The 12,732-nt window shown below is 40.2% G+C and overlaps 1 protein-coding gene across 1 annotated transcript in view; it reads right to left on the bottom strand.

Annotated features, from left to right (window-relative positions):
* LOC126354872 (rRNA N6-adenosine-methyltransferase ZCCHC4) overlaps window positions 1-12,531 on the bottom strand; it is an 84,230-nt gene extending 71,699 nt beyond the window's left edge. The window contains exons 1-3 of the mRNA XM_050004880.1: window positions 12,514-12,531; window positions 12,024-12,101; window positions 11,357-11,441 (exon numbers count right to left, since the gene is read on the bottom strand). Coding sequence (XP_049860837.1) covers window positions 11,357-11,438 — 82 coding nt within the window. The 5' untranslated portion in view covers window positions 11,439-11,441; window positions 12,024-12,101; window positions 12,514-12,531. The remainder of the gene's footprint in view (window positions 1-11,356; window positions 11,442-12,023; window positions 12,102-12,513) is intronic.
* Between the last annotated feature and the right edge of the window lie 201 nt (window positions 12,532-12,732).

Here is a 12,732-nt window from a genome sequence, read left to right as displayed (position 1 = left end):
TGGCAGCCCATTCTTCAGGAAGTGCTGCACTGAGGAGAGGTATCGACGTCTGTCGGTGAGGCCTGGGATGTAGTTGTCATTCCAAAACATCCCAAAGGTGTTCTATAGGATTCAGTAAGGACTGTGCAGGAACATCCATTACAGGGATAACCACTGGACCACATGCCGTGCATTATCAACAGGTGCTTGATCATGTTGAAAGATGCAATCACCATCTCCAAATTGCTCTTCAACAGTGGGAAGCAAGAAGGTGCTTAAAAAATCAATGTAGGCCTATGCTGTGATAGTGCCATGCAAAACAACAAGGGGTGTAAGCCCCCTCCATGAAAAACATGACCACACCATAGCACCACTGCCTCCGAATTTTGCTGTTGGCACTACACATGCTGGCAGATGACATTCACCGGACATTTGCCATACCCAAGCCCTGCCATCGGATCGCCACATTGTGTACCGTGATTCGTCAATCCGCACAACGTTTTTCCAGTATTCAATTGTCCAATGTTTATGCTCCTTACACCAAGCAAGGTGTCATTAGGCATTTACCGGTGAGATGTGTGGCTTACTACTAGCCGCTTGACTGTGAAATCCAACCTTACTGTCATAGTACGTGCTGTGGATCCTGAAGCAGTTTGGAATTCCTGTGTGATCATCTGGATGGAGGTCTGCCTATTACACATTATTCCCCTCTTCCATTGTTAGCAGTCTCTGTCAGTCAACAGAGGGTGTCGGCCTGTACACTTTTGTGCTGTACGTGTCCCTTCACATTTCCACTTCACTATCACATTGGAAACAATGGACCTAAGGATGCTTATAAGTGTGAAATCTTACACATAGACGTATGACACAAGCGACACCCAATCACCTGACCACATTCGAAGTCCATGAGTTCCACAGAGTGCCCCATTCTGCTCTCTCACAATGTTTAATAACTACTGAGGTCGCTGATATGGAGTACCTGGCAGTAGGTGGCAGCACAATGCACCTAATGTGAAAAACATATGTTTTTGGGGGTGTCTGGATAATTTTGATCATATAGTGTAGTTTAGGAGATATGACACCAAAAATGCCAAGATGTGCGAAAAACTACCTTTTGCTGAAAGTGGAGGTGAATTACTGAAACTATGTTCATCCACTGTTTCGTAATGAGAGCATTTAGCGACTTCCAATAAACTTTAGGCATAATTTCACACATTTTCTAAACTTTTTCTTGCTGACAGGCTTAACATCAAATACTTAACACATTAACTCATTTGTAAAGTAATCAGATGTTTGAAGCTGTTTCGTACACCAGAGTTTGATATTTTAAAGAATCGATGGCTTACTGGTTATTACAAAGTAGGTTAGCAATCCATAAAGCTCTCAAGGAGTCTAAACCAATTATGTGAGATGCAATTTATAACACCACATGGAATGAAAGTAATGGAATGCGAAACTACTTTATAGAATGTCGCATATTGCTGGCTAAACAGAGACTCTAAGGATCAATTACCCACAGTGTGGCTCAGTGCTGACTGACTCAATACAGTTCTTGGTGCCTATTCAAAGACTTGAGTAAGAAAGTTTTCACAATATTGAAATACAGATCAGTTATGGATTCAATAATAACTTAAAAGATAGGAACTGTAAATAACACTATTACACAACTGGCAAACAAGTTACTTCCTTTAACTGTTGGCTATATACTGTCGCAGAAGCTGAGAAGCATAGCTGCCGTAGTGTAGTGATTATGATACTAGACTGTTACATCGAGGGTCGTGAGTTCAAAACTCACCTGAACTGTAAAATTTTAATTTCTATATTCAATTCAAGTACATTCTAGAAGTATCCACAAATGTACTGGAATGTTCTGTGGCGATATAAATACCATATGTGTTCTGGCCAGAGGCAGTTCGCTCCATGCTCTTGTATGTGCAAGTGCTTTATTAAAGTGGAGTTAGTGTTCATGATTCATCTAATTACACCTTCTTCTACATGGCATTATTCTGGTGGAGGCACTGGGTACTGGAACTTGTGATGCCGCACATTATCAACAACACAGTGGCTCCCATTGGGCCACGACAGAGCCGCTGTTTACGTGGCGGGAAACCCGAGTTCGAGACATATTTAGCAGATCGCAATCTATCGGAAATAGAAGAAGAAGAGGACGTTATTCACTGGTGACGATGGTCAAGATCCAAACAAGTGGCTGAAACCGAGCGAGGTGGCGCAGTGGTTAGACACTGGACTCGCATTCAGGAGGACAACGGTTCAATCCCGCATCCGGCCATCCTGATATAGGTTTTCCGTGATTTCCCTAAATCACTCCAGGCAAATGCCAGGATGGTTCCTCTGAAAGGACACGGCCAACTTCCTTCCCCATCCTTCCCTAATCCGATGAGACTGATGACCACGCTGTCTGGTCTCCTTCCCCAAAACCAACCCAACCCAAGTGGCTGAAGGTATAAGAGGGTAGAGCCAAATTTAACGAAGGGGATGACACCGTGTGTTTTGCTAACGTAATTTTCTACTTGGAGTGCACTGCCAAGCAATGTTATGAGAATAAAGAGGAAAAGTTCACAAGCTGGGAAGTATTCCAGGCAGAACTGCGCAAGTATTTCGGCGATACACAACGACAGAAGTGCAAAGCACGACAGAAGTGCAAAGCTGAAGATAAATTAAAAGTGCAGGGCATTAGTCCAGAAGGAACGACAGCATCCTAAATTCATGATATCTTGGAGCTGTGTAAAATAGTGAATCCTAGAATGAAGGAGGAAGATAATGTTGCCCATATCACAAATGGTATTGCTAAGAACATGTATCAAGTCCTACTCCTAAAGCAGGTTTCGACAGCAGATGACTTCATAAATAGGTGTCAGCATATCAAGACAGTGCATCAAAAAAGAATTACATGCGAGAAGTTTGAATGGCTTCCAAATGTCGTATTGATGTCTATGATGGAGGAAGAAACTGATTTCACAAGTGTTCTTCATCAGATAGTGAGAGAGGAAGTTCAGAAGGCACTTGGATTGTATGGCGAGCAAAAGAACCGAGACGCTTCAAGAGGTCTTAAGGAAGGAAGTGGAACAGGCATTGAATCCAATCTCTTGTCCTTCATTTACCTTTAAAATGGTAAAAAAGTCGAAACCCAGGCGAAGTTACGTTCCTGCAATGCCGCATGAGGAACCTATTTGGGCACCAAGGAAGACTGACATCCTGAGGCCCCCCAGGATAACCAACCAGTATGTTTCCACTGCAGACGACTGGGGACATGTGGTGCACTATTGTCAATACAGGCAGCGGATATTTGATGAGGCCCGCGCCAGAAAACAGCAGACCGATCTTAGCCAACGACACCTCCAGGATGACAAAGATGAACAAGAACATGCTGGTGCAGGATGACGTGGGTCACCATCGCTGAAAGCTAGCCGCTGGAGAGGACGCTCCCCAACATGCCGATCAAGGTCTCCATCGCTGTTTAGAAGGTCCCGCCAATCACCTAACCATCGCAACCTGGAGAACTAAAGGGTGCAGCCTTCCTTGGAGGTGAGGCCGCTGAAGAGAAAAATCCTCTGCTGTCAATCACTACAAAAATGATAGGAAACTACGTCGATATTTTCATGGATGGCTGACCAGCCCAAGCTCTTGTGGACTCTGGAGCATCATATTCAGTCATTTCGGAGAAGTACCATCACCAGTTGCAGAAAACTGTATTCCTCAACAACAAAACATCTTTACTGAAGGTGGATAATGGGAAATATGTAAAACCTACAGGAAGATGTGTCATTAGTGTGGGTATAAGTGGCCATACACAGCTCTTAGAATTCATCATCATGTGTGTAGCAAATGCTGAGCCGTTAATTGTAGAACAGCTGAGTGTCACAGAAACCTCCCATCCCAAGTCTGTGGGTGAAATTAGCGCTACCACTACGAGACAAAACCTTCTAGCTCAACTATCACCAGATCTCACTAAGGAACAACGTAAAAATCTAATTGCGATTCTTCAAGAGTTCTCTGAATGCTTCAATCCACAGGTGAAGAGCAAATTAGACAAAATGATGGTGAAGCACCGGATTAGCACTGGAGACCATCAACCAATAAGCCAGTGAGCACACTGTGTGTGTCAGCAACGGAACATCGGATAACTCGCAACGAGGTAGAGAAAATGATGAAGAATGACATCATTCAGCCTTTGGAGAGCCCATGGTTGTCACCAGTGGTTCTCATCAGGAAGAAGTATGGCAGTTAGCACTTTTGTGTTGATTACAGGAAGCTTAGTAAGATAACTAAAAGGGACGTTTACCCTCTTCCACAAATTGATGATACCCTAGATTGGTCTGAATGGGACTAAGTTTTTCTCAACCATGGACATGTACTCAGGATGCTGGCAAATCTAAGTAGATGAGGCTGATCATGAGAATACTGCATTCATCATCCCTGATGGCCTGTATGAGTTTAAGGTAATGCTGTTTGGTTTGTGTAATGCACCTGCAACTTTTGAACAGATGATGGATAATCATCTAAGGCACCTGAAGTGGACGATGTGTCTTTGTTATTTAGATTACATTATAGTGTTCTCAGAGACATTTGATAAACATATAAAAAGACTGAGAGCCGTTCTTAAGTGTCTCCAACAAGGTGGACTGAAACTTAATCCAAGAAAGTGTCTCTTTGGAGCAAATGAAATCAAAATATTTGGACACCTTGTGTCAAATGAAGGTGTGCGGCCAGACCCTGAAGAGGTGAGACCTATAACGGAATTCCCTGTTCCTAAATGTATTATAGGTGTGAGAAGCTTCCTCAGATTATGTTCTTATTACCGCTGTTTTATCACGAGACTTTTGTATCAAATCCAGGCCACTCCTAGAGTTGTTAAAAGCCGATGCTAAATTTATCTGGGGTGGTGCTCAACTATGATGAGAGAGCACCTACATAACTACACACAGATGCCAGTGGGTATGGGATCAGTGCTGTTCTAGTGCAAATTTCAAATTGAAAAGAGAAGGTTAAAGACTATGTTTCTAGACTTACAAAAACTGAGAAAAACTGCTCAACTACAGAAAGATAATGTTTGCTGTGATGTGGGACATGTGCAAATTTCGATAATATCTCTATGGAAGACCATTCACAGTTGTTACAGACCATCATTCACTTTGTTGGTTGACAGGTCTTAAAGACCCAACAGGACGACTTACCAGGTGGGCACTATGTCTCTGAGAGTATGAGATTACCATAGTGTACAAAAGTTGAAAAAAAACACCAAGATGCCAACTGTCTCTCAAGAAACCCTGTGCAAGACCATCAAGACTTCAATGAAGATAGTGACTGTCTCGCTGCACTCCAGGATCTCTCTGCTGAGCAGAAGGAGTACGCCAAGATATCTCAAATTATGCTTGCCTTAAATCGGTCAGAGGATGTGAATGGACAATTTAAGGTAGTTAATGGATTACTATGCAAGAAAAACTTTGATCCATTTGATTCCTAAACACATGCACTTAGATGTTCTACAAAAATTCCATGACACACTGAGGCCGAGCATTTAGGATCTATTAAAACATACGATAGGGTCTACAAGAGATTTTTCTGGACAGGTTTATTTAGGAGTGTCCGTCACTATGTGTTGCACTCTCGAGAGTGCCAGAGGAGAGAGGCAGTTCCTCAGAAACCACCTGGCCGACTCGTACCAATTCCACCAGCCGAAACGCCTTTCCAGCACATTGGGATTGACCTCCTCGGATGATTTCCAATGTCTGCTACTGCCAATAAATGGATTATTGTTTGCACTGATTATCTGACACGCTGTGCTATTACAAAAGCCGTGAAAACAGCCAAAGCATTCGAGGTAGCCAAATTCATCGTAAAAGACATTGAATTAAAACACGGTACCCCAAGGTTGTTAATTACGGATCGAGGGAAAATCTTGTGACAGAGGTGCAACATTACTCATCACAAGATGACTGCCTACCATCCGCAAAATAACGGGCTTACTGAACGCTTTAATAAGACCTTGACCAACATGCTATCAATGTTCATCAATGTTGAGCAGAGCAACTGGGATGAGGTGCTACCTTTCGTGAGGTTTGCCTACAACACCACCAAACAAGACACCATAGAATGTACGCCATTTTTCCTGGTGCATGGGTGTGAGGCAACACTGTGTTTACATTACATCCTGATGCCGTGGACGATGACTACATTGGCCAGGTGTTAACCAGAGCTGAGGAAGCTCAGCAGTTAGCTTGACTCCGCATGCTGCAAGCTCAAGAAAACAATTGCCGAAGGTAGGATGCAAGCCACCGCACTGTTTACCAGCCTGGTGACCTCGTCTGAATCTTCACTCCTGATTGGAAGGTTTGTCTCTCTGAGAAGCTCCTCTGGCGCTAGCCACTTTGGTCCTTGTAAGGTTGTAAGACTGATGTTACTTATGAAGTTGAAGACTTCGACCCTGACGCAAGATGATGAAATATCAGAGATACGCTCCACGTCCTTCGAATGAAACCTATAAGGATCCTGCAACCCAGGGTAAATTTGAAGCTCCAGCGACGGGCAACAAGCAGAAAGGTGATGAAGAGCATAGCGGCAAGGGAAGTTCTAAGAAGATCACTGTCAGGGTGAACATCAGTCATCAGGAGTTGGAGTATGCAGGACCGATGACTCGTTCCCGGACTAGGAGGACATAACACCGAGATACTGTTCTCTTAAGGAGGGAGCAATGTTGCAGAAGCTGAGAAGCACAGTTGTCGTAGTGTGGTGGTTATGGTACTAGCCTGTTGCATCGAGGGTCGTGAGCTCAAAACTCACTTGAACTGTAAAATTTTAATTTCTATATTCGCCAAAGGCAGTTTGCTCCGCACTCTTGTATGTGCACATGCTGAATAAACCTTCGTTAAGTGAAGTCAGTGTTCATCATTCATCTAATTACACCTTCTTCTACATGACAATGCCCCTTAAAATGGCATTAATACCATGTTCTGTTTTACGAGCAGATTTTAGGTTACTTTTTTTGCCAAGTGTTTGGTACTAGACCTGCAAATAAATTTTCTCGAATCATAACTTCTATCTTGAAGACTAAAGTGTTTTTCTAATAAAAGTGTGCAATTTTCAACAGCTAACACTAGAACAGATTGACTCTTGCATCGAAGACAACAGCAACCAGCTGCTTTTTACAATGCTATTTCTTTATTTAAATAGCATTGTTACTCACTTCAAACTGAAGGAAATTTCATCAATTGGGGAAACAAAAGACAAAAGCTAATGTAAAATATATCTTAGTGTGAACTAGCCATCTGATGATGAACCTGTCAGTTCAAAACCAGTACAGTACTATTTAAATAAAGAAATAGCATTATAAAAAGTGGCTGGTTGTTGTTATCTTCTATGCAAAGGTGAACCTATATCGTTTTTGTATATGGCCAAAGGCTCAGAACGTCAGTCTTCGACAAAGTAGCAGTAACATTAGATTTTTTGAAAGGCTTGCATGCTATAATTTGAATAACTATGCAAGAGCATTGATTTGTAATCTTCCCTTAACTAGAAAATTTAGAAAAAAGGACAAGAAGTTCTTTACACAGTAGAGAAATTGGACTTTCAAATGAGATGGATAAATCTTAAACCACACAACCAAGGTGGATTTTCAACTGAATGTGGTCATTCCAAATTTTAAACTTTGAACATTTCCTTAAATATAAGGTTTATATATAGAATGTTTGTACAGTTGTTGTCAGATGCATGTAAATTACACTCTGACTAACAGGCTTTAGGAAAATATGACTTGAAAATGAAGTTGGATATTTCATGTATATCTAACAGGTAAGCTAAAAAAGGAGTAAAAAATAGTACTCAAATTATTCCTTGAATAAAATAACTATGTGACTGACAGATTGCAGTGGTAGGGGCACAGCTTTGCCAGTGTGCAACCAGCTATGTAAATCAAAGCTCTGCATATACTTAGCAAATAGGCAACACAGTAAGCATGTGGTGCCCCAATAACTTGATGCATCAAAACACCAAAAACTAACTGAAGTATAGGAATGGTATCAAAGTAAGTGGAGCCACTCCATCTAGCTGTATTTCACCCTCCTATCACACTCATAGCACTGACTTTCTTCCTGTTTTCACACTGTGTGGAGTGATTCATTTTCCAAAGTCTGCTACAACATAAAAGTTATCTTCTACTATTAAAAACTGCCCAAGATACTTTGGCAAACATATGAATGATACCAGGTTAAATAAGTAGGGGTTGAGCATGGCACACTCACTGTGACCCACAACGTGTTCAATGACTTGCCAGCACAAAAAGGAATTAGCTACTGATGAAGTACGGTTTAAGAGGAGCCTAAAGTATTTATTGTTGAGCAGTTTGTCAACTCCATTGATTAGTTCCTTAGCTGGATTAATTGATTTATACATTAATAAATAATTGCCTATCACCAATATATTTTTAAGTCTTGGAAGTTTTTATGGCTACAAAACCCTTAAGATAATTTAACACATTTTAGTTTGTATTCATTTATATTGTCCTCTAGCCATTTTGCACCCTCTGTCAATCTCACTTTTTAGATGTCTGTATTCCCTTACACATTTTTCTTTTGCGTGCATGGGTTGTGATGGACAGAAGAGAGGGATTTCTGGAGAGGAATCACAGGATTAGTCATATTGACTGAAATGATAGTTGAACAGTGGTAGGAATGATAATCAACTGATATGGAAATTGGGAGTAGAGTCAAGTGTCATCTGCAGCAAACATAAAGAACACATAGGTCAGAGTAAATAGACAACGAAAAGACACTGTAATCATGCCAGCATATATGCCAGGTATAGATACAGATGACAGTGGACTTGAAGCAGCTTATGGTAATGTCAATGAAGTTGTCCAACAGGTCAATGTGGATGAGAACTTATTGGGAAAATCACAGTGGGTAGCCTAGATATGAGTACACCGCAGATCATTGATGATGTGGGATGCATCAATTATGCTGAAACAAAGAGGATATCCGCCAACTGACAAGCTCGAAGAACAACACGATACTAACCTTATGGTTTATGGCCACGCGGAGTAACCATACGGTCTAAGGTGCCTTGCCACGGTTAGCATGGCTCCACTCGTCGGAAGTTCGCGCCCTCCCTTGGGCACGGGTGTGTTAGTGCAAGTTAGGTTAAATCAGAATAAGTAGTTTGTAAGCCTGGAGATTGATGACCTCAGCAGTTTGGTCCCATAGGAATTTATCACAAATTTCCAATTTTTTTTATTGTTTATGACCGACATGACAACAGTTAAGGGCCCACAAAGAGTGACTAGAAAACCACTATGCTACTTGAAAAGAAGATTACGAAGAGAGATTAGGGTTTAATCAGAGGCACAATACAAGCTTTGTTGGGCAGGGATGAGGAAGGAAACTGTTTTTTAAAGGAACCACACTAAACCTAAATGTGGATACCTGGGAGGGACACTACAAGAAACTAGCAAACAAAATGTAATGAGGGTAAAATAACAGCTAAGAAATCTTACAACAAATGGAGAAGTATTAGATTACAGGTGCTTGCATTAAGTGAAATAAGATTATTTGTAAAATGAGAGAAAGGCAACCACTCGACTATAGTGCATTGATGTGTGGAGCACAGAAACGCATAACAGAAAACAGCATTCACACCATCTTTCAAGAACTAGCTCTTTTTCTAGCAATAGTACACACATTCACCCAAGCAACCAAACCTCATGCACACATGGATTATCTCAGGCAGCTCCAGCCGGAACTGCCAGAGATAGCTGTCATGTGCATGAGGTGTGGTTGCTTTTGTGAATGTGTGTGTGTGTTTTTTTTTTTTTTCTTTTCTGAAAAGGGCTCTCGCTTTTTGTTGTGCCTGTCTGCAACTCAACATGTCATCTTTAAAGTGAATAGGATCTATCACTTTCGTAATATTGTCTACATTAAGAACAATGTAAGAGTTTTTGACACTAGAGAAAATATACACTAAACTCTGACTAGAGGCATTATGGCTATAAACAGTTTAGGCTGACAAAGACAGGAAACTCTCATAAAGTTAATTGTAACATTCTGCTCTGACAACATCTTTAAATAATTTGGAAAGTAAGTTGTGTCACTGGTTAATTGAAAACCTATTCAAAGCATTAGCAAATTCTTTGATATGTTTAATGTTAAAAATGATTTTTAATTTTGATTTTTGGAGGTTAATATCAGATATTTCATCTGTGAGTGTAACATGAACATCAACAGTTAATATTTTGATTGCAACTGTAACATGCTATCACTGACAAAGCTTCTACTTCTGTACATTGTCAGTGTCAAATAAAGAATCTCAACTGATGTGAAATAGTCTAAATGTACCTTGCAGTTTTAGTTATTTATAACAAAAAGTATGCTGAACTGTGATCAAATGCAGATCTTAAGCTAAGCTATAGATTAATCTGTGTCCAATAGTCTGTGTGTGTGTGGCCAGGGTGGAGGAGGAACAGGGGGAGGGGGCAGGATTACAAATCAGACTCTCAGAAGGTCTGTTTCTCACTCATCAACAGATAAGTTCTTTGTGTAGTCCACAGTAAATGACACACTTCGATGTATAATTATGGAAAGGACAATTATTCATGAAGAACAAAATCATCACTGTACTGATGCCAAACTCAGATGTGTAAGTAGGCTGCATACTATAACAAACTCATTCGACACAACTTACAGTTGAAAAACTGGAAATTCTACAGTGACACTTTTTACTGCACTAAGGTATCAATCTAACAAAGTTACTATGAACAAAATAAATACAATTTTTTGTAATATACTTACCTGAAGAGCTAACATATGCTTTTTATCTGTTCTGGGTTAAATCTGACTTTGGCACAAAAAAAGGGTGAACTGTGCTGATACAAAAATCTCTGGTTGTTTGCCAAATAACATTAAAAGGCGAATTAAAAGAATTTCTGAATAACAACTCCTCCTACTGAATAGCTGAATTTTTAGATACAGAATAGTAACTTTAAAAAAAGTAGGTTACATTGAGTAATGAAATCTTAGTCAAACTGACACGTCCCATATCATTACGAAATGTCATATTCATAATCTATGAAACAAGAATTAATGTAACGTTAAGTTATTATAGGCATGCATACCAAACTGTTCAGGTAATGTGTGCAAATACATCATGTACTGTGAATTACTATTTTCCAGAATATATTTTTTCAGGAATCTTTTAACTACTTGCAAATATGTAATAATTCTTAAAAAAATATACTAGTATTACATAAAAACGCACCATGTAATTGGTAGTACAATATACTAGGTTAGAATTACAATGCAAGTGTATATGGCTACACTAGGCAACACTCATTTAAGTAACCACTGGAAAATGTGATGAAAATACATACCATGTGGGCACTGAGGGTGATTTGGCAAATCATCCATAATGACATCCAAAACCGGGTTCTGATTTTCAATACCTCTCCCCATTTTCTGAAAATTGGAATTTTTCCTTGGTTATAAGAGAGTTGCTGAACATATGCAACATAAATGTAAGAAAGTTACTGGAAACAACTTCGCATAATGTCAAACTTCTCACGTAGAGCGAAAGCTGACAAGCATTGTTTATGTAGGTTTCACAGTAACTTACTCAGAATCTGTTAATGACATGTTAAAACACTGCTACAGTCGCAGGTTCGAATCCTGCCTCCGGCATGGATGTGTGTGATGTCCTTAGGTTAGTTAGGCTTACGTAGTTCTAAGTTCTAGGGGACTGATAACCACAGCAGTTGAGTCCCATAGTGCTCAGAGCCATTTGACCCATTAAAATATTATACCGCACAGCAGCTCATCGAAATGACTCAAAGGAGGGAAGACATAGTTGTTGCTGAATAATATCAAAATCCTGATCATTAAAATAAGCAAGCGAAATACATCCTCGTGTACCTGGGCACCTGAGCTTTTCTTTACTACGCGGAAAATTGAAGTCATTTATTAATAAAAATAAAACGAAGAATTGCTTACATATTCTAGACAAATGTTTTAAAAACTGTTGATAACACCTTTAAAACCAACCTTCGTGTTTCGTCTTCAGAATCAGCAATACACTGCACTACCCTTCCGCATCATACCATGCACTCAACCATATGAACACTAAAACAACCAAAGATATGTTTGTAAACAACAGTCAATCCGTTAGGCAGTTATTAAGCTATCATATTTCTCCGTCAAAGTTGATAATTAAATACATATGTCAAAAAATTGACAGCGTAATACGGAATTTTGTCAAATCTCGCCTTTCTTCAAAGAAGAAACATGATCAAATCTACGCCCTGGGCGTATATTTCATCATAAAAGTCATTCGTTTTCTGTTCACTCATGACTACAAGCAGCAATGTGAAATGTAAACACTTGGAGCGCAAGAGTCGCTGCGCTATTCGGCCTCTTTCGTGTGTTTGTAAATATCGCTGCAACATTTATTTGGTGTGTTCCTACGATTACAAAATTAATAGAAATGTGTGAAGAGATTAGGCGCTCTATCACATGAGGCATCTGGAATACATACTTTTGTTCATTGCAGATGCTTGCAGCGCACAATAATATTTATACAAGTACTTTAGATACTTTTGTTTATTGCAGATGCGTAAAGCACAAGCAAACGTAAGGCCCGTCCACACGCAACGATCTGTCTGCGCAAATGTCTGCGCACATGTGATGTGCGCAGACAGATCGTTGCGTGTAGACAGAAGATTTGCACCAACCTGAGGTGTGTGCAAACCTGGAA

Source organism: Schistocerca gregaria, chromosome 3, assembly GCF_023897955.1.
Source record: "Schistocerca gregaria isolate iqSchGreg1 chromosome 3, iqSchGreg1.2, whole genome shotgun sequence".
In the NCBI taxonomy this organism is placed as follows: domain Eukaryota; kingdom Metazoa; phylum Arthropoda; class Insecta; order Orthoptera; family Acrididae; genus Schistocerca; species Schistocerca gregaria.
Note: the sequence above shows the minus strand (reverse complement) of the source record. Positions and strands in the feature narration are given on the sequence as shown.